The 27930-nt window shown below is 45.1% G+C and overlaps 2 protein-coding genes, 1 long non-coding RNA gene and 1 pseudogene across 3 annotated transcripts; 2 read left to right on the forward strand and 2 right to left on the reverse strand.

Moving 5' to 3' along the window:
• Positions 1-190: 190 nt before the first annotated feature.
• On the reverse strand, positions 191-3005 carry LOC139037210 (PAT complex subunit Asterix-like; the record flags this gene model as incomplete). The annotated part of the gene is made up of 1 exon (XM_070473704.1): positions 191-3005. A coding segment is annotated over one exon (327 nt), but the record flags the coding sequence as incomplete, so codon positions are not given.
• On the reverse strand, positions 191-7581 carry LOC139037121 (uncharacterized). Its single transcript, XR_011489939.1, has 2 exons — positions 7462-7581; positions 191-902 (listed from the first exon to the last, which is right to left on the reverse strand). It is a non-coding gene; the product is annotated as an uncharacterized lncRNA (long non-coding RNA).
• Positions 7582-9858: 2277 nt separating this feature from the next.
• On the forward strand, positions 9859-10497 carry LOC110151611 (protein FAM91A1 pseudogene; annotated as a pseudogene).
• A 9233-nt stretch (positions 10498-19730) lies between these two features.
• On the forward strand, positions 19731-26362 carry UCP2 (uncoupling protein 2). The gene is made up of 8 exons (XM_070473267.1): positions 19731-19864; positions 20667-20823; positions 23219-23441; positions 23602-23812; positions 24752-24946; positions 25030-25131; positions 25458-25638; positions 25946-26362. The coding sequence occupies exons 3-8, from the start codon at positions 23316-23318 to the stop codon at positions 26058-26060; spliced, it is 930 nt and encodes a 309-aa protein (XP_070329368.1). The 5' UTR covers positions 19731-19864; positions 20667-20823; positions 23219-23315; the 3' UTR covers positions 26061-26362.
• Positions 26363-27930: the final 1568 nt, after the last annotated feature.

The raw sequence follows: 27930 nt of genomic DNA on the forward strand, positions 1-27930 counted from the left end.
TATATCAGGAAAAATGAGATAGTCTAGCCCCTGACTCAGTCACATTAGTGACATAGTGGATTACTGACTTCATAGAAGTCTTATCAGTAAAAGTAATATTTTTAAAGGAATATTTTATTCAGGAAGAATGGATGTTAAGTACAGAAATATAATTATACCTCTATAGATGAGTTCATTTGTGTCAGGACACTTTATTTATTTATTTTTTTTCAGAGGTGAAAACCCCCCTTTATTGTTCTTTCTGCACGCAAAATGCTGGTGGTCAGTTGCCTACATGCTAGCACATCTGAGAGAGCCCAGTTCTGGGTGGGAGGCTTCCTCAGAAGGTCTCGTCATCTTTGCAGTTGGTAGCCCAGTGCCCAAACATCTCGCAGATTTCACAGTATGGGCGTTCCTCGCTCCGACTGCCGTGGTGTGCAGAGTGGGGAGGGTCCTCAGACATCTGGGACTGGGTGGGACAATCCTCTGTGTCATGCAGATCAAAGCAGTCACATACGTCACAGAAGAGGCGGGGTTTCTTCTTGGACTGTTTTTCCTGGTCATCGCTGTCGTAATTGTTCAGGTCATCCCCGGCCCCGTTCAAGGCTGCTTCTGACATCATCTCCACCTTCATCGTGAGGTATGTCAGGACACTTTAAAAACTACAGAGTGCTATACAATGAAAGTATTCATAGTACCTACGTTGTTAGCCACACATTTGACTAGGTGTTGAGGTGAACGAGGCCAGTGATGCATTCAGGGAGTTCACTGGGGTGATGGATGGTTGAGCAGAAGAGACAAATAAATGATACAGCATGATGAAAGTCACTGTACAGAGATGCACAAGGCACTCAGGAGCAGGAACACAGATGAAGGATACCTAACCCGGTTTAGGAGCCAGGGAGCTTCTTTGGAGAAGATACCTAAAGGACAGATAGGAGTTATCCAAACAAAGGAGAGGTGAGTCATTCTAGGAAGAGGGAGTGACTCATACACACAAAGGCCCAGAAAGAAGCAAGAGTTAGGGGCAATCAAGTATTGCCAGCTGTCAATATGGCTAGGTTGCAGAACTAAAGGGAAGCAGTGAGAGAGATGGGCGTGAAGAGAAAAACAGGGGCCCTGAAAGGCTAGAGAAGTCACATATTATGGACTGAATATTTGTACCCCCAAAATTCATATATTGAAGCCCTAACACCCAATGTGATGGAATTTGGAGTTTGGGCCTTTGGAAGGTAATTAGGTTCAGTTGAGTTCATGAGGGTGGGGCCCCCATGATGGAATTAGGGTCTTTATAAAAAGAAGAAGAGAGACCAGAGCTCGCTCACTCTCTGCCACATGAGGACATGGTAAGCCGACTGTCTGCAAGTCAGGAAAAGGACCCCCCCACCAGGGAGTCTAATGGGCAGGCACCTTGATCTCAGACTTCCCAGCTTCCAGACCGATGAGAAATAACTCTTGTTGTTGAAGCCACCAGGTCTGTGGTATTTTGTTATGGTAGGCTGAGCTAAGACACCACATAAGAAGTCTGGAGTATTTTGAGGGTAGTGTGGAACCACTAAAGTGTTTTAAGTAGGAATGACAGACTGCAGGGCAGAGAATGAATTAGTAGAGTGGACTCTGGTCATAGGAAGATGAAACTGTTGTAACCCAAGCAACAGTACTGAAAGTGGTAATTAAGTGAACAGAATAGTAATAAAATCAATAAAAGTTTCCATTTGGAAGGGGTAGTGAGATCCTGCTTTCCATGCTTTTGGGTATAAACCCAGAAGTGGAATTTCTGGATCAATTGCTAAATCATTCTACTTATCTATTTTTGAGGGACTTCCATACTGCTTTCCATGGCAGCTGTACCATTCTACATTCCCACCAACAGTACATAGTGTTCCAATTTGTCCCTTCCTCACCAACACTTATTTTCCATTTTTAAAAATAATACCCATCCTAATGAGTGTGAAGTGGTATCTCATTGTGGTTTTGATTTTAATTTCCCTGTAATTAGTGATACTGAGCATCTTTTCATGTGCTTATTTGCTATCTGTATATCTTCTTTGGAGAAATGTCAATTCAAGTCTTTTACTCACCTTTGAACTGGATTTTTGTGGTTTTTGATTTTTAGTTCTCTACATATTCCAGACATTAACCTTTCATGAGATATGTGATTTGCAAATATCTTCTACCGTTCTGTAGGTTGTCTTCTTACTTTGTGATTTTATCCTTTGATGGACAAAAGATTTTAATTTTCATGAGCTCCAATTGTCTATGTTTTATTTCCTGCACCTTTGGTATCATATTTAAGAAATTATTGACAAATGTAATGATATGAAGCTTTTATCCTGTGTTTCCTTCTAAGAGTTCTTTTTTTTCTTACATCCAGAACAAAAAACTTTATTAACGGGTTTCAACAAGAAAATGAGTGGATACACACAGAAACATGGACAGCGTCTCCCCCAGGAGCAGGCAGGGTAGGAAAAGAAGGTGGGGGTGAGGAGGGTAGTCCCAGGGGATTTCCCCTCTGGGTTCCAGCAGCTGTGGGATCTCAGGGTCAGGGCCAGGTTCCCTCCGTCCAGCTGCAGGCCCAGAGACTGCATCGCCCAGGGAAGCCCAGCACCGCAGCTGATGGCAGGAGCCTGAACAGCCACGGGTGAGGCCTAGGGCAAGGTGGATAGAGAGGTCCAGGATGTGTCCCTTCTAGGCTGATATCACCAGGGGGGCGTCATGGGCTGAGGGTTCTGCAGATATGATGTCACCACAGCAGAGATGGACAGCATGAAGCTCCTCATCATCTGCTTCGTGTCCTCAGAGCTCTGGGAGTTGGCAGAGCTGATGAAGGAGCAGTAGACAGCGACCCAAGCGCACCACTTCAGCTTAAGCATGAGGCGGCACATGCTGAAGATCATGCCCAGCAGGTTCATGTAGTCTGGTGTGGGATCATCCAGCACTGGGTTATACTGGCTCGGTGGGGGCTTGTACCTCAGCACTTTGTTGGGCCTCCGTGGGTCCGACATATTGTTCGTGGACACAGCGAGTCAGAAGTCCTTCTAAGAGTTTTATAGTTTGTTGTTTTGTTTGTTTTTGGCTGCACAGCATGCAGAACTTCCCCAATCAGTGATTGAACCCAAGCCCCCTTGTATTGGAGGAACATAGTCGTAACCACTGGACCACCAGAGATGGTCATACAGTTCTAGATCTTATGTTTAGGTCTTTGATCTATTTTGAGTTAATCTGTGTATATGATGTTAGGTAAGGATCCAAGCTCTCTCTAAATACATTTTTAAGAGATTAAAAAAAAAATTCCTAAAGTAGAGCTTTGCCTTTGAGACCTAAAAACAATGAATAATCTATTTTTGCAGGGGGTGGGGCACAGATCTCTTGAGTATTCAAGTATACATCTCAATTCATGTAAATGAAATGAGTATGAATCTTGTAATTAAAAAATAAGTTAGAATTCCAGTCTGGGACTTTTTAGCTATGTGACATGGTTCAAATTCTTGGTATTCTTAAGCCTCAGTTTATTTACCTATGCTAAGTCTGCCAGGCTCCTCTGTTCATGGGATTCTCCAGGCAAAAATACTGGCGTGGGTTGCCATTCCCTTCTCCAGGGGATCTTCCTGACCCAGGGATGGAATCTGCATCTCTTATATCTCCTGTGTTTGCAGGTAGATTCTTTACCACTAGCACCCCTGGGAAGCCCCTTTATTTACCTATAAAATACGAGTAATGATTTGACAGCAAAAATCTGCAGTTTTGTCAACTAAAAATGGTAAACTTTGTAGGAAACAAACTGGATTCCCCATGCACTGCTGGCAGAAATGTAAGATAGTAGGGCCACTTTGGAAAATTTGAATTTTTAAAAATATTAAATACATATTTACCATTTGATCCAGTCACCAGAGAAATGAAATTTTATGTCCACACAAAGATTTGTACATGAATTTCCATAACAACCTTATTCATAATAGCCTCAAACTGGAAATATGTAATCCAAATGCCCATCAACTGGTGAGGACACAAACAAAAGGTTCTGTATCGTTGTGATGGAATACTACTCGGCAATAAAAAAGGAAAAAACTGCTGATACATGCATCAACGTGGATGAACCTCAAAAAGCATTATATTATATGACAGAAGCCAGACACCAAAGACTATATCTCACTTACTATAAAAATTATAGAAAATGCAAAGCTATAGAGGCAGAAAGTAGATCAGTAGTTATCCAGGGCAGAAGGTAAGAGAAGGAAATGACTGCAAACAGATAAAACACAACTTTGGGGTGATGGAAGTTTTAGGGGTGATAAAACTGGATTGTGGGGACTTCCCTGGTGGTCCGGTGGCTAAGAATCCACCTTCCAGTGCAGGGGACACATGTTCAATCCCTGGTTAGGGAACTAAGATCCCACATTCCACAGAGCAAACAAGCGCATGCACCACAACTAGAGAAGACCACATTCCACAACAAAGACCCAGCACAGCCAAAATTAAAAATAAAAGTAAAAAATTGGATTGTGGTTATTGCTACACAACAGTATAAAATTACTAAGAATTAATTAAATCATACATTTAACAATGAGTGAACTGTATGGTAAGTTATACCTCAATAAGGCTGTTAAAAGTGAAAAACGTTACTCTTAGCTCTTGGCAGTACTACTGTAACAGACAAAAACTAGACACAACTGAAATGTACCATCAACAGTGGAGTGAATACATTGGATATACTCACACATAGAGACTATACAGCTGTGGTAATTAAAGATCTACAACTTCATGTAACTGGGATGAATCTCACAAATACAATGTTGAGTGAAAGACACAATATAATACAACTCCATTTATATGATGTTTAAGGACAGGCAGTGGCCACAGGACTGGAAAAGGTCAGTTTTCATTCCAATCCCAAAGAAAGACAATGCCAAAGAATGCTCAAACTACCACACAATTGCACTCATCTCACATGCTAGTAAAGAAATGCTCAAAATTCTCCAAGCCAGGCTTCAACAATATGTGAACCATGAACTTCCAGATGTTCAAGCTGGTTTTAGAAAAGGCAGAGGAACCAGAGATCAAATTGCCAACATCCGCTGGATCATCGAAAAAGCAAGAGAGTTCCAGAAAAACACTACTTCTGCTTTATTGACTACACCAAAGCTATTGACTGTGTGGATCACAACAAACTGTGGAAAATTCTTCAAGAGATGGGAATACCAGACCACCTGACCTGCCTCTTGAGAAACCTGTATGCAATTCAGGAAGCAACAGTTAGAACTGGACATGGAACAACAGACTGGTTCCAAATAGGGAAAGGAGTATGTCAAGGCTGTATATTGTCACCTTGCATATTTAACTTATATGCAGAGTACATCATGAGAAACGCTGGGCTGGATGGAGCACAAGCTGAAATCAAGATTGCCAGGAGAAATATCTATAACCTCAGATATGCAGATGACACCACCCTTCAGGCAGAAAGCAAAGAACTAAAGAGCCTCTTGATGAAAGTGAAAGCTGCTGCTGCTGCAGCTAAGTTGCATCAGTCGTGTCCAACTCTGTGCAACCCCATCGACAGCAGCCTACCAGGCTCCTCTGTCCCTGGGATTTTCTAGGCAAGAATACTGGAGTGGGTTGCCATTTCCTTCTCCAATACATGAAAGTGAAAGTGAAAGAGGAGACTGAAAAAGTAGGCTTAAAGCTCAACATTCAGAAAACCAAGATCATGGCATCTGGTCCCATCACTTCATGGCAAATAGATGGGGAAACAATGGAAACAGTAAGAGACTTTATTTTGCGGGGCCCCAAAATCACTGCAGATGTTGACTGCAGCCATGAAATTAAAAGATGCTTGATCCTTGGAAGAAAAGTTATGACCAACCTAGACAGCATATTAAAAAGCAGAGACATTACTTTGCCAACAAAGGTCTGTCTAGTCAAAGCTTTGGTTTTTCCAGTAGTCATGTATGGATGTGACTGTTGGACTATAAACAAAGCTGAGCACCAAAGAATTAATGGTTTTGAACTGTGGTGTTGGAGAAGACTCTTGAGAGTCCCTTGGACAGCAAGGAGATCAGTCCATCCTAAAGGAAATCAATCCTGAATATTCACTGGAAGGACTGATGCTGAAGCTGAAACTCCAATACTTTGGCCATCTGATGCGAAGAACTGACTCATTGGAAAAGATCCTGATGCTGGGAAAGACTGAAGATAGGAGGAGAAGGGGACAACAGAGGATGAGATGGCTGGATGGCATCACCAACTCAATGGACATGAGTCTGAGTAGGCTCTGGGAGTTGGTGATGGACAGGGAGGCCTGGTGTGCTGCAGTCCATAAGGGTTGCAAAGAGTCAGACACGATTGAGCGACTGAATTGAACTGAAGTGAACTAACAGGCAAAACAAATATTTGGTGTTAGAAATCAGTATAGTAGTTGCTCTTTGGGTAAATAGTGACTGAGAAAGAACATGAGCTTTTGTTTCTGGGCTGTTAATAATATTTCTGTTTAAATTATTTTAATTTTGTTGAAGTATAATTAACATATTATATAATTAAATAATGTTAATAATGCTTCTTGATGTGTGCAAATTATATAGAGACATTCACTTTCTGAAAGTGTGTGCAGCTGTATAATTATGACTATGCACTGTTTAATACATATGTTATACTTCTATACAAAAAATTTACTTAAAAGTGCACTTAACTTGAAGAGATCCCTGGTGATCTCCAAGGTGTATGTGTGTGTGTGTGTCTGTGTGTGTCTGTATGTGTATCTGTGTGTGTGTAGGGATGATAAGAGGTGCTAGCCAGGTAAAGATCTGAGGCAAAGTGTTCCAGGAGAAGGGAACAAGCTGTCCACAGGCCCTACAGGAAGGGGCTTGGCATGTTCAAACAGAAAAAAAAAAAAACTGTGTGGCTGGCATACAGTGAATGAAGAGATGAATGTGAGATCATTCATTTATTCATTCATCAGATATGTAAGAGTTGTGCCAGAAGCTAAGCCAGAGGACAGCCAATTGTTCAGAAAGTTTGGCAGAGAAAGAAAGGAGAAAAAATAGCCACTGTAAAGGGGTAGTAAAGTCCTAAGAATATATTTTACACACAAACACATACAGTAGAAGAAAGGAAAGATTGGAGACAGGGGGAAAAGTCCTAGAAAACAAAGAAGCATAGAATAATGGGTACAGGTTGGAGGGATCACTATGGAAAGGATATGGTAAACCTAGAAATTATAAAATAGAGTCACACAGGCAAGAATTTTGAAATGGAGAGAAGCAAAATGAAAGCATTCTCCATCCTTTCATTGAAATTTGAGGAACAGTCACATGTGAGAGTAGTGAACCTGCAGAATTATTTACAAGAATGATGATTTTAAAAACCCTTTTTTCCTTAAAGTGTAATTTAATGAAGAAACTGAGATCCTCTGATGCATCCCTGACACTGTCCCCTGCCATGGTGAGCTGTCCAGAGCCCTCACTGTGCGGCAGCCCAGGGAACTCTAACCTGTGAGGCTCCAGGCGTCCAGCAGGCTCCCCACCAGCTGTCCCGGGGCCTTCCTAGACGGGAAGTTGCACATCAAGCACAGCCACTCACAGAGCCAGCTGCCCGCCAACACGTGATAGGGTCTTGGAACTTCACAGAGGAAATATGCAAAGCAGATTGTCCTCTACATACCCACAGTCAGTTATGATACAGAAATATAACTTTAACATGTCAAGAAAGATGAATGCAAATGCTCTGAGGAACTATTTAACAGTCAAGATGATTTCAGGCTGTACATTTTACCATTTATTGAGTATTAGGGTAAAGGGCCTGAGGTTAACACATTATATTATACTGAGATTATAAAGGACATTATGAACAATGTGAAAAGTTATGCTTTAGGAGTTCCCTGGTAGCCTAGTGGCTAGAATTCTGGGCTTTCACTGCTGAGGCCCAGGTTCAATCTCTGGTCACGGAACTGAGATCCCACAAGTCAAGTGGTGTGACCCTAAAAACAAAGTTATGCTTCATTGCCCATTTTAACTAGGACTGACAGTTTAAGTTTTCTTGGCATAAAAAGATAGCAGTTCATTGGTATTCTGAAACAATGTAGATCATTACTTTGTTTTGAAATCTGAGGAATAGTCACATCTTCTACCAATAACGTGTGATCATGTGTGCTCAGTCGCTTCAGTCCTGTTCAGCTCTTTGCAACCCTATGGACTACAGCCCGCCGGGTTCCTCTGTCCATAGAATTCTCCAGGCAATACTGGAGTGGGTTGCCATGCCCTCTTCCAAGGGATCTTCCCAGCCCAGGGATGAACCTGTGTCTCCTGCATTGCAGGCTGATTCTTTACTGTTGAGCCATTGGGGAAGTCCAATAAAACCAGTGGAAACTGCCAAAAAGTCATCATGGAGTGGTATAAGCCAGTCAGATCTCAAGAATGACATAAAGATATGCGTTTTGCCTGAGACATATACTCAACTCTCTGAATCACTATAATACAAAATGCCACAGAGTTTATATAACAAGTAATATATTTTAATGTGTTAATATCTTATAATTTTATTCTCTTGACTGTTTTATAATGAATTGAGTTCAAGATGACTAGGTGATAACTTTGAAACTCTGTATTTCTTTCAATAAATGAGCATATGAACGTTGCAGAGCTTGGATGTATCCTTGAGATAGACATATCCCTGGCTAAGAACGTTTTCATATATTGTTGTTTGGACTTTGCCCATAAGAAGAGACATAAGTAATAAATGGGCATCAATTATATTCATCGTGGTGCAATGTTCTATCTGCAAAAAGATTTAAAAGTGCTTTCTATCCTCAAAAGATACTCCTTTTATAAGATGACACAGAAAGTAGGAATCCTGAAATAGAAGTTTCATCAGCTCTGATACTGATAGAAATAGGCAAGATCCAGCTGACACAGCCAATATAAGCAACTTGGTTAGATCTATATATAGCATATTAGTTATATGTTATATATATATATGTTATATATATATGAGTTATATATAGCATATATAGCTCACAAAGCATACTACTGCTTTCATATTTGACTCAACACTTTCCTTTGTAATGATGAGAAATCTTGTACCAAAAGTTGACAGACTTTCACATAAGTCTCTGGACAGCTCCCTTACAGGACTAAAAAATACTGGACTTCAAAATACTGATGATGAAGAAAAAGTGCAAACTTGCAGAGATATTTTAATCAGGCAATCACTCTGAGAAACATCACACTGTCTCTGCATCATAATAACAATATAGTCAAACAACTACAGTCAGAAAAATCAATTATGGTTTTCTTCTGAATTTCTTAAAAAGTATGAAAGCCTTCTTGATTTGGACCCTGTGACTTTTATCAGAGTTCTTTTTTAATTAAAATTTTATTTACGTATTTATTTTTGGCTGCACTGGGTCTCTGTTGCGGGCTTCTCATTGCAGTAACTGCTCTTGCTGCAGAGCATGGGCTCCAGGTGTGTGGGCTTCAGTAGTTGTAGCACAGGGACTTAGTTGCTCCACAGCATGTGGGATCTTCCCAGACCAGGGATTGAACCCATGTCCCCTGCATTCTTAACCATTGGATCACCTGGGAAATCCATGCAGCAGAGCTCCAAACAAAATTACACAACGCTTGTTTCTATGACTCTTCTCACTAATGAATACAGACCATCAGCAACAGTACTCCTCAGAATATTAGACCAGTTATCCAGAAGCCACTGCTCAGAAGTCAGATCCCGATTTCTTTTACTTTGGCCAAAAGTAGAAGACTTCAAAAACTATCAGATATATTTCAGAGCTAATACTGAGCGTTAATGATATTTTGGAGTCATAATCCTGAAGTAACTCCTACTTCAGATTAGCTCAGATGTTAAGTGATAGCATGAGAAAAACTTTTTCCATTTGATTAAAACAGAGCTACAAGGAAAGTTCGCTTGCATCAATATGAATGTTCATCAAACACTGCAAATATTAAGAAAGTGGGCTTGCAAGGATTTCTATGAATATGTCACCACATCTAAGCTTCTAGTCAACATGTAAACAGAAAACCTGGTGATGCTTCTGATGAGGAGAACTTGATTTAACCTATTTAACTTCTGGTTCTGAGCAAATGAAGAATCCTGTGAAATGGTCACTGAGGAAGCCACAACAGATACAACAACAAAACAAGACTCTGATGTTGCCACAACAGAAGTGACTGGTTTCCTCTTGAGCTGTGCTTCGAAATTCCACTATTTGGCTCTACATTAAACAAGTTTGCAGAAAAACTGCTACATACAACCAAGAAAGCTTTTCAAGACCCTGACATTCCAGCAGAAAATTCTCTGTACTTGTCCTTAACTTTGTTCTTTCATTCAAGGAAGATGTTTCAACACTGGATATTCACACTGAAGTCAGCTTTCTCAAGACTGCTTTACCATCTAATGCGGATATGGGATTTCCACTTCTTGGAAAGATTGTAATATTAGAGATGCCATTTTAGCAGAATAGTTTAGAGGGTCATCTCCCTTGTGTCTCACTGCTAGTCTTCATTGGCTACAATTTAGTTACCCCATTTGTTTGTTGCACTTGGTGTCTTTTTTTTTTCTTAAAGTGCCAGTTGCAAAAACCATTCTGCTGGTGCAGTATAACTTACCATTAAATGATGCCAAAAGTGTGTCGTATTGCAGTTTGGCTAACATTTAATTTGCCAGGAGTCTTGCTCATTACAACATATCCTAATGCAACAAAGAGCTCCTTTTTTTTTTTTGTTAAATTGATCCCTAGATTGTTGGTTTCTTTTTAACATAGAACTTTTTAGCAATCAGCACTGTATTTTTATTTTCAGGTAAACCTACTTTTTTTTTCCCCCTCAGCAAGCAGCACAAAGGATCTTTGTTCCCAGATCAGGGAGGGGACCCAAGTCCCCTGCAATGAAAGCACAGTCTTAACCACTAGGCCACCAGGGAAGTCCCTACATTTCTTTTTCTTAGTCTTAGGATAAACCTTGTAGGTTTTATGATAACTGTAAACATTTATAAGCAGTCACTGAATATTGTAGTGGAGATTTTATATAACTTTAACAAACCTTATTTACTTCTAGATTTTATTATCTACACTTCGGGGAATAATGGAAAGGGATTTGACTCTTCCTATGAACAGACTTTTTGGTATTTAGACTAGAAAGAATATAAAACAATAAACACCCATTACTGCCAGAAGATTTGATGACACATTAAGAATTCCTATGGAGGGAATTCCCTGGTGGTCCAGTGGTTAGACTCTGAGCTTTCACTACTCCCTGGTCAGGGAATTAATATCCCACAAGCCATGCAGCTGTGCATCGAGTCAAAAAAACAAAAAACAAAACAAAGTCCTGTGGATATCTAATAAATTATGTGTATCAGCTGAACTTTGTTGAAGGTATGCAAATCAGTATAATTTAACTTTGTTTGATATATTGAAGGTATGCAAATCAGTAAAATTATGTATAATTTGACCTTGCTGTATAAGGTCTTAATTCAGACTATAAAAGTTCACTGACATTTCATAAGAAGTTTTGGAAAATATTCTCTCTTTTTTTAATGCATTTAAAGAATCTGCTGCTAAGCAGGAGACATGGGTCTGATCCCTGGGTTAGGAAGACCCCCTGGAGAAGGAAACAGCAACCCACTTCAGTATTCTTGCTTGGGAAATCCCACAGACAGAGGAGCCTAGTGGGCGATAGCCCACGGGCTCACAAGACTCAGACACAACTGACCAACTTACCAACTAAACAACATCCTTAAAAGGATGTTAACACGGTTTGATTTGCATTTGGTTTTGTTTCTCTCTCTTCCTCTTTTTTTTGTGGGGGGGAGAGGTAGCAGCATTATTGAAATATAATTCACATATGACACAGTTCATCCACTCAAAGAATAAAACAATGCTTTTTTAGTAAGTCAGAGTTGTGCAACTATCACTACAATCAATTGTAGAACATTTTCATCACCCCAAAACAATCACACCCCCTTAACATGTTAGTTGTCATGCCCAAATCCCCCCATCCCCCCAGCTCTACTTTCTGCTTTCTCTATAGATTTGCCTATATAAATAGGAACATAAATTATGTGGTCTTTTGTGACTGTTTTTTTACTTAGCATGTTTTCAAGACTTATCCATATCATAGCAGGTATCAGTACTTCATCCATTTTTATTGCTGGAGAGTATCCCATTGTTTGGGTAACGGCACTTTATTTAACTACTCAACAATTGGTGGACATTTGGTTTATTTTCTATTTTTGGCAAACATCCTAGTTTTAAACAAGGTTTATTTGTAGACTTTGTCATGTTAGGTTTTTCTTTTCATAGACTGTCTAAGGAAAAACAGAACTTTTTCATTTTGGTAGCAGTGGTTGCTCCATGCTATCATCTTGATTTAATAAGTTTTGTTTAGTTTCTACACCAACTAACATAAAGTTGAATTTGATGTTTGCAAACCAAGGACTATGATTTGAAGTTAAAATCACACACTGGAAGCATTGAGGCTATGTCTTCAGGTCAAAATACTCTAGTGATAAATCTACTATGAAGACCTTATTTTAGGCAATCTAGATATTAAACTGGGGCTTCCCGAGTGGTTCCATGGTTAAAAACCTGGAGTTCAGTTCAGTTCAGTTCAGGTCAGTTCAGTAGCTCAGTTGCATCCAACTCTTTGCCACCACATGGACTACAGCATGCCAGGCCTCCCTGTCTATTACAAACTCCCAGAGCTTACTCAAACTCATGTCCATAGAGTCGGTGATACCATCAAACCATCTCATCCTCTGTCATCCCCTTCTCCTCCTGTCTTCAATCTTTCCCAGCATCAGGGTCTTTTCAAATGAGTCAGTTCTTCACATCAGGTGGCCAAAAAAAGCATTGGTGTTTCAGCTTCAGCATCAGTCCTTCCAATGAATATTCAGGATTGATTTCCTTTAGGATGGACTGATTTGATCTCCTTGCTGTCCAAGGGACTCTCAAGAGTCTTCTCCAACGCCACAGAATTCTTTGGCGCTCAGCTTTCTTTACAGTCCAACTCTTACATCCATACATGACTCCTGGAAAAACGAAAGTTTTGACTAGACAGACCTTTGTTGGCAAAGTCATGTCTCTGCTTTTTAATATGCTGTCTAGGTTGGTCATAGCTTTTCTTCCAAGGATCAAGTCTTTTAATTTCATGGCTGTAGTCACTATCTGCAGTGACTTTGGGGCCCAAAAAATACTGTTTCCATTGTTTCTCCATCTATTTGCCATGAAGTGATGGGACCAGATGCCATTATCTTGGTTTTCTGAATGTTGAGCTTTAAGCCAACTTTTTCACTCTCCTCTTTCCCTTTCATCAAAAGGCTCTTTATTCTTATTCACTTTCTGTCTTAAGGGTGGTGTCATCTGCATATCTGAGGTTATTGATATTTCTCCCGGCAATCTTGATTCCCACTGTGCTTCATCCAACCCAGCATTTCACATGATGTACTCTGCATATAAGTTAAATAAGCAAGGTGATAATATATAGCCTTAACATACTCCTTTCCCTATTTGGAACCAGTCTGTTATTCCATGTCCAGTTCTAACTGTTATGTCTTGACCTGAATACAGATTTCTGAAGAGGCAGGTCAGGTGGTCTGGTATTCCCATCTCGTTCAGAATTTTCCACAGTTTGTTGTGATTCACACAGTCAAAGGCTTTGGCACAGTCAATAAAGCAGAAGTAGATGTTTTTCTAGAACTCTCGCTTTTTCGATGATCCAGCGAATGTTGGCAATTTGATCTCCGGTTCCTCTGCCTTTTCTAAAACCAGCTTGAACATCTGGAAGTTAATGGTTCACATATTGTTGAAGCCTGGCTTGGAGAATTTTGAGCATTTCTTTACTAGCATGTGAGATGAGTACAATTGTGTAATAGTTTGAGCATTCTTTGGCATTGGAATGAAAACTGACCTTTTCCAGTCCTGTGGCCACTGCTGAGTTTTCCAAGATTGCTGGGATATTGAGTGCAGCATTTTCACAGCATCACCTTTTAGGATTTGAAATAGCTCAACTGGAATTCCATCACCTCCACTAGCTTTGTTCGTAGTGATGCTTCCTAAGGCCCACTTGACTTCGCATTCCAGAATGTCTGGCTCTAGATGAGTGATCACGCCATCGTGATTATCTGGGTCATGAAGATCTTTTTGTACAGTTCTTCTGTGTATTCTTGCCACTTCTTCTGAATATCTTGTTTCTGTTAGGTCCATACCATTTCTGTCCTTTATCATGCCCATCTTGCAGACACGTGTTCAATCCCTGGTCTGGGAGGCTCCCACATACTGTGGGACCAGAGTCACTGCACTACAAATACTGAGGCTGTGTGCTGCAACTACGGAAACCCAAATGTTCTAGAACCTGTACCCTGCAACAAGAGAAGTCACTGCAAGGAGAATCCCGTGCATTGCAGCTAGAGAGTAGCCCCCGCTCTCCACAACGAGAGAAAGCCTGAACAGCAACAAGGACCCAACACAACCAAATAAATAAATAAAATTAGTTTCTTAAATAATCAAAAAAATTATTTTAAAAAATGATAATTTTTTAAAAAGGACATTTTTTTAAATGTATGGATCAATTTATCTCTTAAATGTTTTTAAAGAAATTCAGCTTTTATATCATTTTTTTAAAGTATGATCATCAAATTTCCTTGATTTCTTTTTAAAAAATGCAATCAGATAACTTTGTATTTGTTTGGGGAGGGGAGTTAATACAGCTAACAATATTCTTGGCAAAAAAATACCAGAGACACTTGAGATCTTTTTTTCTCATGTTGGTTTTCATTACCTAATGTTTTCAGCTTTCTCTGTCATTCTTGCTTTTTTCTCATTTTCAGTGTTTCAATTTGTTTTTAAAACTTTAAATTTCCAAAACTATAAGTACAGTGGATTGCTTTCTAGCATGATATTAACACTATAAACTGTGTCAAATGGATTACTGGCATATATAACATGCGGCTTTCCAGGTGGCACTAGCGGTAAAGAATCAGCCTACCAATGCAGGAGATGCAAAAGAAATGAGGGTTCGATCCCTTGGTTGGGAAGATTCCCCTGGAAAAGGAAATGGCAACCTACTCCAGTATTCTCACCTGGGAAATTCTATGGACAGAGGAACCTGGTGGGCTACAGTCCATAGGGTTGCAAACAGTAAGACACACATGTACAATATGTTTACAAATAAACTGGGATATATATTTTTTTTCAATAAACTAGATGTGCAACAGGTTTGTAAAATGCACTTATCTGTACTCATTGTACATCCTAAAAGATGATGCTGTGAAAGTGCTGCACGCAATATGTCAGCAAATTTGGAAAACTCAGCAGTGGCCACAAGACTGGAAAAGGTCAGTTTTCATTCCAATCCCAAAGAAAGGCAATGCCAAAGAATGCTCAAACTACTGCACAATTGCACTCATCTCACATGGGAGCAAAGTAATGCTCAAAATTCTCCAAGCCAGGCTTCAACAGTACGTGAACCGTGAACTTCCAGATGTTCAAGCTGGTTTTAGAAAATGAACCAGAGATCAAATTGCTGACATCTGTTGGAGTATCAAAAAAGAGAGCTCTAGAAAAACATCTATTTCTGCTTTATTGACTATGCCAAAACCTTTGACTGTGTGGATCACCACAGACTGAAGAGATGGGAATACCAGACCACCTGACCTGCCCCTTGAGAAATGTGTATGAGGTCAAGAAGCAACAGTTGGAACTGGGCAAGGAATAACAGACTGGTTTCAAATAGGGAAAGGAGTATGTCAAGGCTGTATATTGTCACCCTGCTTATTTAACTTATATGCAGAGTACATCATGAGAAATGCTGGGCTGGGTGAAGCACAAGCTGGAATCAAGATTGCCGGGAGAAATATCAATAACCTCAGATATGCAGATGACACCACCCTTATGGCAGAAAGCCTCTTGATGAAAGTGAAAAAGGAGAGTGAAAAAGTAGGCTTAAAGTTCAACATTCAAAAAATGAATATCATGGCATCTGGTCCCATCACTTCATTGCAAATAGATGGGGAAACAGTGATAATGCTGAGAGATTTTATATTTTTGCACTCAAAAATCACCGCAGATAGTGACTGCAGCCATGAAGTTCAAAGACACTTAATCCTTGGAAGAAAAGTTATGACCAACCTAGAGAGCATATTAAAAAGCAGAGACATTACTTTGCCAACAAAGGCCTGTCTAGTCAAGGCTGTGGTTTTTCCAGTAGTCATATATGGGTGTGACAGTTGAACTTGAAAGAAAGCTGAGCGTCAAAGAACTGATGCTTTTGAACTGTGGTGTTGGAGAAGACTTTTGAGAGTCCCTTGGACAACAAGGAGATCAAACCAGTCATCCTAAAGGAAATCAATCCTGAATATTCATTGGAAGGACTGATGCTGAGGCTGAAACTCCAATACTTTGGCCACCTGATGCAAAGAACTGACTCATTGGAAAAGACTGATGCTGGGAAAGATTGAAGGCGGGAGGAGAAGGGGACGACAGAGAATGAGATGGTTTGATGGTATCACCGACTCAATGGACCTGAGTTTGAGTAAACTCCGGGAGTTGGTGATGGATAGGGAGGCCTGGTGTGCTGCAGTCCATCAGGTCGAAAAGAGTTGGACACTACTGAGTGACTGAACTGAACTGAACTGTACCCATTGTGGACAAAGAACATCTGCCAGAGGAGTAAACAGAGGATGTTAAGACCATCAAGCCACCCACCACAGTGCACCCTGAGGGGATTCAGGATGGGGAAAAACAGGATACTGTCCCTAGATAGCTAAGGTGCATATCAAAAGAATAATTTCATTAAGTCCAGACTGCTGCATCTTCCCATACATAATGCTAAAGTCATTAACTTGAGATGTCTGTTTTTTCTTTCATCAGTTATAATCTTTTGTTATTCAACTACATGGGTTTGTTTTGTTGTTATTTTTGCAAGAACTCCTGTATACCCAGGTGGTACAGTGGTAAAGAATCCGCCTGCCAATGCAGGAGACGCAAGAGACTCGGGTTCGATCTCTGGGTGGGGAAGATCCCCTGGAGAAGGAAATGGCTACCCACTCCAGTATTCTTGCCTGGAAAATTGCATGGACAGAGAAGCCTGGCGTGCTACAGTCCATGGGGTCGCAAACAGCTGGACATGACTGAGCACTGAGCACAGCCTGTTCCTCAGAGGTATCTGAGAGGCTGTATCCCTAGCTTATGTCCTCATTAATGCCCCAAGTAAACATCATTCTCAACTTTTAGGTTGCTCATTTTTTACAGTTAATACTATACATTCTTCTTTCTCCATAAGACATCTTATGACTTGGATAAGTTGCTTGCTAAAAGTCCAGAGGTACAGTGTCTGTAGCATTGTTCTCATCTGCCTAGCCCATTCCAAGGAAAAGAGAATTTAACAGGATTTCTTAATCCATATTGAATCCTGGTGATACCTACTTCCCTCTTTAAATGCCCACTTATCCTTCTAACAGTCCCTTGAATTTTGCTAGGGATGAACAAATATCTCACAGGTATGGAGCCTCTGAAATACAGACTCTTCCCTATTCTGGCAATCAGGGTAACACTTTTATTTCCAGGCTTTTGGTTCTACTCTATTTTTCATGTCTCCTCAAAGATCACCAACCAGTTCAGTAGTCTCCCCAGAAATTTGCAGAGCATCCTGGGAATTTGTTCATCACAGCCAAAGACAGAAGCTGATGTACAAAATCTAGGCCAGCAGTGGATGGGAGACTCCAGTGCCAGAAATAAATTTTTGGCTTGATTTCAGTTTCTTCCAGGAACATGTGCTCACTGTGTTTTTTCTTTTCTGCTATAATTATCCAGTCCCCTTCCAGCTATAGTCTCCTGGCTGACAATTCCCCCTGCTTATGGAAAATACCCAAATGGAGTTGGGCTTAAATCATGGTTCACCATTTCCTAACATTGTGACCCATGTGGCTCAGTGGTAAATTAATCTGCCAGGGCTTCCCTGGTGGCTCAGATGGCAATGAATCCACCTGCAATGCAGGAGATATGGGTTGACTCCTGGGTCAGAAAGATCCCCTGAAGGAGGAAATGGCAACCCACTCCAGTATTTTTGCCTGGGAAAATCCCATGGAGGAGCCTGGTGAGCTACATTCCATGGGCTGGCAATGAGTCGACTGAGCACAAGTACTGGACTTAGGAAAGTGTGACATCAGGCAGATGATTTAACCTCTCTGGCACTCATTTGTAGATCAGAGGTTAATACCAGCCTCACAGGGTTATGCAGAAGTATCCACAAGGAATCTGAACATAGGTAACTGCACGCACTAAATGTTCATCTTCCCAGATCCTCCCATTACACTTTCCAAAGGTACTTTCAACAGCAGGCCAAACAGCTGCAATTGAAGAAAAACACACACCTGAAAGTAACCAGTTAAACTTTACCCGGGGAATCTTACTGAAGGAGACAGCCCACGAGAGGGCCTCTCAGATACCTTTGAGGACATGTTTGAAAGAGGTTAAGAGAAAAGCCAAGATAAATATTTTGCTGGGAAAAAAAATGTAGTTGAACATCAAAAAATTAGTCAATCATAAAGAACAGACATCTCAAATTAATGATTTTAGTGGTTTTCTGTATACAGGAAAATGTAATAATCTGGATTCATTTAAATTATTCCTTAGGTATGCATCTTAACTATGGAAGGCCAGTAGTACCCAAAGCACAGAATGCTTCCTGTTTTCCTCCATCCTGAATTCCTCTCAGGGCTCACTGTGGTTGGGTGGTTACAGTGGCTAATGGCCAGAGCATTACAGAACTGAGATGATGGGCAACTTTGTTTACTAGGATGGCAGACAACGTCCACAATTTCTCACAACAGTCCCAGACAGCCTACAAGGCTGAAAAGAGGCAGTGGGGGACAGAAGGTACACAAAAGTAGGGACACAAGAGTCCAAGGGCGAACATAGAGTCCTTCTACACTCCATGTGCACGTGTTTGTCCGGCCACAAGACACAATTACTGGTTGTTTACATGTCTCACCCCCAAAAGACCACCAGCCACCTGAGGGGCCAGATTCCTCGCCTACCATCCCTTTCTCATGCTGGGGCCTAAGCACGCAGCACATCCAAGCCCTGTTCGGCCTTCTCACTCCAGCTTTTCACTCGAGGGGCGCCAGCCCGTTGGCTCGTCTGTAAGTGGGGGCGGGAGTGCCACGGTCGGTACCCCCGCCCCGTCCAGAAGTCCCCCGGGAACCCAGGACAGAGCCCTCAGGCGGCAGGAAACCCAGATGCGCCCAAAGGCCGTTGGCGGTGACAGGCCACCTGCTGCTGCGAGGCCTGTCGGGAGGCCCCGCCCTAGAGAACCGGCGCTGGCGCCTGGGGAGAGCGAGCGGTTGGCGGAAACACGGGTGGCCGAGTTGCGGGTAGCGAACTGGGCCCGTGAAATCACGGAGTGCTCTTTTTCTACCCGAGTCTTTGGGCGTTGTTAGAAAGAGCCGCGGCTAGGGGCCAGAGGCGTGTAGGACCCTGGGCAGCCTCTGCTTCTTCCCGCCCGTCAGTCTTGCCATCCTCACAATGAGGTTGGCGGGGCGAGGGGGAACCCTATGGGGTACAAAAGGGCTGACGCGGGGACCGAAGCCCGGAAATGGGAGTGAAAGAAGGCGCGAAGACGGCCTTGGGCGTGGCGGTCTCTGCTGCTAAGGGTCGCCGCCCAGCCCTCGGAGCCCGCAGGCCCCGCCCCCGCCCAGCAGGCCCCACCCCCGCCCAGCAGGCTCCGCCCCGAGATCTAAGGCTCAGGGCACCCTCCTCCTACCTCTGTACAAGCCCCGCCGGCCGCGCCTTCGGATCGAGTTCTGTCTGCGCTCCGTGGACGCGCCCTCCGCCCGCCGACCGACAGAACTGCCTGTACCCGCTTGTTCTCCTTGCGGCCCGGTGAGCCCGGCCCCGGCCCGCCCCAGTCCTGCACCCGCAACACCTGCCCTCCTCCTGCTACTCCGGCCGAGGGGACCCACGTGCCACCTCTAATTTCCCTCCTCGCCTCCCACCCTATTTTGTATTTTACCGTTTTGTCTTTTTTTTTTTTTAATCTCTCTTCTTCCACTCTTTTCCTGTCTTGCCTTTGTTCTTTACCTCTCGCGCTCAAAAGCCTGTAATATAAGCCCTCTCCTCTGCCAGGGTAGGGGGCCTTCAGCGATGATCAGAAGGACCTCTCCCATTCCAGGCAGCTACAGGCCTTCCTAGAGTTCTTTCTGCTGGCAGGAGCTTTGAGCTGCTTGATATGGCCTCCGCTGGGCCCATTCCAACCTCTCTAACCTCCTCAAGCCCTGCTCTGGGCCCTAGTCTCTGAACCATCCTGATGCCCCTTCCCCACCTCACTTCCAGCACTTCCACTCACCAGAGTCTGCTATGTTGTGGGATGCTTCCCCAGAGTACTGAATTACACTAAAGCAGAAATCTGAAAGAGCAATGTGTGATACTAATAGGTCAGACAGGGGAGGGAGGACTTCTGGGTTCATCCCTTCCTCCCATTTGTCTGTCCATCTCCTCCACTGTGTGGACTTAATTAGTCCACAGCTGCCCTGTGGGAAATGGACCCTGTTCCCTACCCTCACATCCGCCAGGCAAGGACTGAATACGCTAACATGCCTCGGGCAGATGGCCTTTTCCTTTTACTGGGTTTATAGTCCTTTTAAGGCCCATTTCTCTTTCTAAACTCACCTCCTTTGCTCTACAGGACACATAGTATGACCATTAGGTATTTCGTCTACCAACCATTTTCTATGGAAAACCAAAGGGATCAGGCCATGATAGCCACTGGCAGCTTTGAAGAATGGGACATCTTTAGAGAAGCTTGACCTTGAAGGCCTCAGCGTGGGACCCAACGAAGCCGGGTAAGAGTCCAGTCTAAGGGAGAAGTCTTCTACTGCCTTAACCCGGTGGTCTGGGGCGGGGGCAGCAGGATAGTAACAAAAGTAACTAGCACCACCATCCCAGTAAAGTCACTCTTAGAGCTCACAAAGCACTTTCCTATATCCTTGGTCTTCTTCTGGCCCTTAAACTGACCCTGACAAGCCAAGGAGTATAATCCCCATGTTACAGAGGAGGACAGTGAGGCCCCAGTGGAACAGTGTTTAGCTCCAGGAAATCAGCAACAGAGGAGAACCTAGTGTTCTAAATACATATTGTTGACTCAAGCTTTTGACTACCCTTGAGATTTCGATTAGGAATCAGATGTATGTTTTGGTCTGTCCCTAAGACTGTGATAATCAGGTGAAAGTGGTTATTTGTTGGTGAGTAATATATGATTAATTCTTTCCCATTAGGCCTTAGTTTAATTTAATCTTCTTAGTAGGGTCTTTAGCACAGGGACCTTTGCTTCCCATACCTATGCCTCTGAAGGACCTGACTTATGGCAAACCCAAGGCAATATTCAAAATGGCAACTTAGCCTTTGCACTTGTCTCCAAGATGGGCTGGGTCTTATATTTCTCTGACCCTCACAACACATTGCAACCTAGATCAAGGTCAGGAAATGATTGACTCATGTTGTTATCATGTCTCCGATGCCCAGAAGGGATGCCTTTTTTGCCTGAATCTTCTCAGAACTGTCATATTGTCACAGGAGAACTGGGATGTTGGACTTCCTCATGAAAGGTCCTGCCTGTGCCTGGGGCTGAGAAAACAGGAAAGAAATGACCTAGGCTCCAGTGTAAAGCAAATTGTATAAGCTTTGGAGCCTGCAGACAGGACTCTTACTAAGCTCCCTCACAGGGCTGCTCTGAGAAGCAAGTGAGCTAATAGAATCTGCCAGAGGGGTGAGGAAAGGTGTGGAGTACTTCCTGGGGGATGAGAATGTCAGGTCAGGGACTGTGGCGGTTCCGGAACACCTTCATCAACCCCTTCCGCTGCCTGAGTGCAGCCTTCACTGAGCCTCATGTAGTCCAGGGAAACACGAATAAGGCCAGCAGCCGAGTGGTGAGTAGCCTTTAGATTTCCCGTTTGCCCAGCCACCTGGGATGAGAGGCCCAGGAGGAAGAAGCCTGGTGAACATTTTGCTTCCATCGGTCTGTGTGTTCACTACTGTCACCACATCATTCCTCTGTTGGCCAGCTCTTTCCTCGCAGCCCCAGCAACAGGGATAGCCAATTAGGTGGGGCTCAGAGTAGCCACTTCTGGTCAAAATAAACTCAGGGGAGAAAAGCAGGTCACCCTCCCCCATTGGGGTGCTGGGCTCACTTCCTCCCAAGGCAGGGGAGGAGGGTGTTGTTCTAGTTCTGAGAACAAGATGGAGGTTTTGGTTTCCTTTGTCATTCTTTATAGCTCTGACCTACACTACTTCCCCATCCCCACCTCTCATGAAGACATGGCTCCCCCTGTGTTATAGGAGGAGAGGAAACTGGCCAGAGAGGGAATAGTTTTCCCTGTGTTACACAGTAGGCTGGGGGAGGGAGGAAGATACTCTTAGCCCTAAGATCTGCACAGTATCCTTCAAGGCCCAGCTAAATGTTAGACTTTTCCTAAGTCTTTTCTGACTACCCACCCTTTCTTCTCTCACAGTGGAGGTGGATGTTCCCTCCTTTTAATTTTGAGAATGTTTCTGCAAGCCCTAAATGCAGCTTGAAACACCTGCCCACCCCCAGTGCCAGACAATAAGCCTCCCTCTAGGGTAGATAATGTCTCAGTGAACCAGCGCTGGGCAAAGCGAACTCATTGAAGAGTGACTCTAGAGAGCCCAAGCTGTGTGTGGGCTGGTGGGGAAGAGTGAGACCAAATTGAAGGGGCTGAATAGGTCTTGTTCACTCCTCTTCTTCTAAACTTAGACAATTCCAGACTCTTCTGCTTAAGACATCCAGGGCATAACGCCTGTGGGTTTATACCTATCAGGTCTTAGTCTGGCTGAAACCTTTCCCCTCGTCTGCCTGCCCTCTAGACAGAGCTACAGAATCAGGAACGTGGGTGGGCATCAGTGACATCTTTGTAGCCAGCAGACAAAGGGCTGGGCCAGTGCCTCTTTGCAAGGCAGTACTAGGACAGCTGTGATCCAGATACTCCACGTGGTGAAGGAGAAGACTTCTCAGGCAGGAATTACTTCGCCAGCCCCTGTTGAGTACCTGTGGAGCTCAGCCCCTGTTGAGTACCTGTGGAGCTCACTCCTATTTGCCCTCGAGGGGCAGCTCTGAGCCCTTGCTTAGGGGGGTGATGCTATCAGAGAAGGTAGGGGCAGGATAGTAAGAAGAGAAGGTCTGGAGGTTCGGCTATTGATGGACCTTGTCTCTCCTTGGCTTAGCCTCCGGCAGAGTTCCTCTGCCTCGTCTTGTTGCTGACAGAAGGTGCCCCTTCTCCAGTTTTTGTTCATCTCCTGGGAGGTTGCAGGAATCATCATTATGGTTGGGTTCAAGGCCACAGATGTGCCCCCTACAGCCACTGTGAAGTTCCTGGGGGCAGGCACAGCTGCCTGCATTGCTGACCTCATCACCTTTCCCCTGGATACTGCTAAAGTCCGGCTACAGGTGAGCGGATGAGGCCTGCATTTCTGAGGGTGGCTAGTCTGCTCCCTCCCCAAGGCACAGACTCCTCAAGGGCCAGTATGTGGGGTTTTGGGGACCATAAATTTTAGAGCACAGGGATGGCAGGAGATGGGGAGGGCAACCACCTGCCTTGGCCTTGCAGATCCAAGGAGAAAGGCAGGGGCCAATGCAGGCTGCAGCCAGTGCCCAGTACCGCGGGGTGCTGGGCACCATCCTGACCATGGTGCGCACTGAGGGCCCCCGCAGCCTCTACAGCGGGCTGGTCGCCGGCCTGCAGCGCCAGATGAGCTTCGCCTCCGTCCGCATCGGCCTCTACGACTCCGTCAAGCAGTTCTACACCAAGGGCTCTGAGCGTGAGTGTGGAGCTGGGCCATAGGCCTCTTGGCCTGTTCTCAGTGATGGTCGATCCTAGTTCTTCCAGCCGCACAGTTCCTTTAGGCCCTAAGACCTCTAGGAGGAATTTCAGTTCAGAGGAACTGAGAACTAGAAGTGTCCCTCATTATTCTGATGATTCCTGGGCTGAGTCAGGCTCTGAGCAGGGCATCAGCTCATCACGGTTTTCACAACCACTTCGGGAGCAGGTGGTATCATCCCCGTGTTCCAGCTGGAGAGGCTGAGGCGTACCTGGGGTTGGGGAGGGGACTCGGCCAAGGGCTCACAATGAAGAGCCAGAAAACTCCCAGGACTTCTGCTTTCAAGGCCAGTGCTCTTCCATTTCACCTTCTCAGCATACCATGTCCACCCTCCATTTTACACTTGTGGAAACTGAGAACCCAGATCGAAAGGTTTCCTTTTCCCAAGATCACATGTCAGGGAGAAGCAGATGAGGGATGAGAACCCAAGTCCTGTGAATCCCAGTCTGAGAAAGCCTTTCATGGTTGTCAAATGGAAATGATTCTCGGGAATTCCCTGGTGGTCCAGTGGTTAGGGCTTTCACTGCTGGGGCCTGGGTTCAGTCCCTCGTCAGGGAACTAAGATCGTACAAGCTCTGCGACGCAGCCCAAAAAATAAAAGTTTCTGATTTCTCAGGGCCATTTAGTGAGTGAAATGAATAGAAATGCTTTATGAAAGAAAATAGCATTAAACCTCATTTTGTCCTGTTCCTTGCTCTGTCCCAGTGCCCACAGTACATAATAGACACTGTATGATGCAAGGTGATCTTAGAGCAGAGCTGGTCTGGGTCTTATTAACAGGGGACAGTGAAGACAGATTTCAGTGGTGTGGTTCTGGTGAGGAGAGGTGGACACTAGGGGAAGCCCAGGTGGCCACTGACCCCCATGGCTTTCCGACAGATGCCGGCATCGGGAGCCGCCTCCTGGCAGGCAGCACCACTGGTGCCTTGGCCGTGGCCGTGGCCCAGCCAACGGATGTGGTGAAGGTCCGGTTCCAAGCGCAGGCCCGAGCTGGAGCTGGCCGGAGGTACCAGAGCACTGTTGAGGCCTACAAAACCATTGCCCGAGAGGAGGGGTTTCGGGGACTCTGGAAAGGTGTGTACCAGCTGTTTTCTCTTCCCTGTCTTCCTCTTCCCCTACTCCCTGGTCTCTCACACAGACATCCTTTCCTCCCGTAGGGACATCTCCCAATGTCGCTCGCAATGCCATTGTCAACTGTGCTGAGCTGGTGACCTACGACCTCATCAAGGACACTCTCCTGAAGGCCCACCTAATGACAGGTGAATTAGGGGAGATGATGCTGGGTTTCACCCTTCCCCCAAACCAGGAGCCAGTGTGGATCTGTCTGGAGACCACATCCTTCATCCCATTTCCCCTTTGCTTATGCAGTGAGTTTCTCTCACTGAATTGCCACCAGCTGGGGTGAAGTTGCCACAGTGCACCTTGAGGCCCTGAGGCTACATGGGCAAAACGACTCTCAGAGGCACTGGGAGAGGTTCCCACTGGAGTTTCTGGGTCTAAAACCACGAGACCGTAGTTACTTCAATCATCTCCTTCTGGAATTATCGGGGGAGGAGTCCTGATGCCTCCTACTCCTCCTTGGCAGACGACCTCCCTTGCCACTTTACTTCTGCCTTCGGGGCGGGCTTCTGCACCACCGTCATCGCCTCCCCTGTCGACGTGGTCAAGACGAGATACATGAACTCTGCCCTGGGCCAGTACAGCAGCGCTGGCCACTGCGCCCTCAGTATGCTCCAGAAGGAGGGGCCCCGAGCCTTCTACAAAGGGTGAGCCTCTGACCTGCCCCTCCCAGGTCCAGGCCTCCTGTCCCCGTCACACAAATGAGAGAACCACTGGGACTGAGTGGCAGCCACATGTCAGCAGTTTCTGATCCTGGTCCTGGCATTCTCATGCTCTTAACTCCTCCCTCCTGGAGCTGCTATCATGCCCGTTTTATGGGTGTTAAAATGGAGACTCAGAGGGGACTGTTGCCCACAGCTCCATTTCTTGGGCCATCCCAACTTCCTGGGAGACAGAGCATCTGTCAGGATGCCAGGGCGAACTAGAGATGACCTGTATTTTCTCCCCCTCTAGGTTCATGCCCTCCTTTCTCCGTTTGGGATCCTGGAACGTGGTGATGTTCGTCACCTACGAGCAGCTGAAACGGGCCCTCATGGCTGCCCGTGCTTCCCGGGAGGCTCCCTTCTGAGCAGCTGCTGACCTGATCAGCATTGGCTCCAGCTGCAGCCTGGCCCTGCTTCCTTTTTCTTCCTCCCCTTCTCCCCTTCCCTCTCTTCTGCTCCCTTCCCCCTCCCCACATTCTCACCCCTCAGCTCCCTGTAGCCTCTCACAGTCCAGGTGGAGTTGACCCCAGCTGACACTGTGGAAAGCCTGGCACCAGCCAGGATCTCAAGCCCCCAGTCCTCTAGAAAGCCCTCAGCCTGACTCTTCATCCTGCTTCCTGCCCCCGAGCCCAACTAGCACGTCACCCATAAAACAAGCTCAACCTTGGCGTCTCCTCCCTCTCTATCACCACAGATCTTGGTCTGCTGGGCCCTTTTGGCACCTGGTGGGCAGGGGAGGAGCCACCTGACTTGGAACGGGGGGTGGACCCATCTTCCTCTAGCAGTCCACTCTGGGTGGAGGCCATCTGGTCCACCTCCGTCTCCAGACCAGGCCAGGGCTGAGATGGGAAGTGAAGGAGCGACCTGGAGTCCGCAGTTGCCTGGCTCTCTTGCCAGACCACTTGAGCTTTCACTCACCAGCTCCTGGTACTCCAGCACCTGCCTCCAACCCCCCAGCAGGCCCTGGGCCTGTTATTCCGCAGAATGAGTGTTCCTGTTTGCCCTGCATCTCCTGTGCTGCTTGGAAAAGTTAGAGGAACTTGGGGATCTTGGATGTTGTCACTTATTTTATTCTACTTTATAAATAGGAAACCCACCTCCCCCAAGTCCCAGGCCTAGTGAGAGCAAGTCCATCCTCCACAGTCACACCCTTAGGAGGCAGCATGGGCTACAGCAGGCTGCAGAGCAGACATCCAGCCTCAGCCTGAGGAGTCTTTCCATTTAGAGTCTCACCCTCACCCCAGGCTAGAGATTCCAGGCAGGGAGGTGGTGACAAGCAGGGGTGTCAGCCTCCCTGCCCCTCTTCCTGCTACCTGGCCTTAGTCAGGAAAACAGATGGGCAGAGCTATTGCTATTTCAAGGGTTTGGGGACTCTGAGGTTCCAGAATCTCAAGGCATCTCATGCACAGCTGGGCCTTGGAATTAAGCCATCCAGGCCCGTTTTATAGATGTCTGAAGAACCTGAAGACTGGGACAGGTCACGCAGGCAAGGACACATAGGAGATCTGCAGCTGAACTCAGTCTACGAACCAGATTCCTCCCTCCCCCTTCCCCCCGGGAGTCAGTGCTGGGGTTCCTCAGGAGTCCTGTTAGGCAGCTGTGGAGCCAGGCCCAGAGAACATGACCTTCCTGCTTCAGTCAGCTGGTGCTACCAGGCCTTCCCCACCAGTCAGAGTTGGAGGCTGGGCCCTTCAGTGCTCGGGCAAGGGGTCCCGCATGTTAGGGTCATGGAGAAGGAAAGAGGGCCCAGGATTCCTCACCTTACTTCTGAGCTGAGGTCTCACAGTCCCCAGGAGGGACAAGGTTGGGTGTCATGAATCAAGCCAGGGTGGCAAGGGTCGGCCTAAACGGGATCCAGTCAGTGTGCCTAATGCACCCTAATTCTCACCTTAATCCTGTGAGACAGGCTATTCACTGTTGTGCACCAGAGGAAACCGAGGGGCAGTCTGTTGCCCCAGGCGTGTTTGTCAGCTGGCTCATTGACCAGTCTTGTGTTTCGGACACTGGCTTGGGCATGAGACCACCAGACTTCATTGTTCTAGGAATGATCCTGAGACAGGAGCTGGGAAAGGTGGTAGGAACACGGAACAGCATACCAGCAGGCCTCAGTAACTCCTCCCTCACTGCCTGTGAAACACCAGACATACAGTAGCACTGAAGACCACACTGACCTAATAACAATCTCATAAATGGCCCTCATCAGGCCTGAAACCAGGCTTCCCTGAGAATCTCACC

This window comes from Odocoileus virginianus, chromosome 10 (genome assembly GCF_023699985.2).
Source record: "Odocoileus virginianus isolate 20LAN1187 ecotype Illinois chromosome 10, Ovbor_1.2, whole genome shotgun sequence".
Lineage (NCBI taxonomy): Eukaryota > Metazoa > Chordata > Mammalia > Artiodactyla > Cervidae > Odocoileus > Odocoileus virginianus.

Excerpts from the sequence above, each read along its gene's own strand:
- UCP2 (XM_070473267.1), top strand. The coding sequence starts at position 23,316 with ATGGTTGGGTTCAAGGCCACAGATGTGCCCCCTACAGCCACTGTGAAG. Across the intron at positions 23,442-23,601 it reads CTGCTAAAGTCCGGCTACAG|ATCCAAGGAGAAAGGCAGGG; the intron begins GTGAGCGGATGA and ends TTGGCCTTGCAG. Across the intron at positions 25,639-25,945 it reads CCCCGAGCCTTCTACAAAGG|GTTCATGCCCTCCTTTCTCC; the intron begins GTGAGCCTCTGA and ends CTCCCCCTCTAG.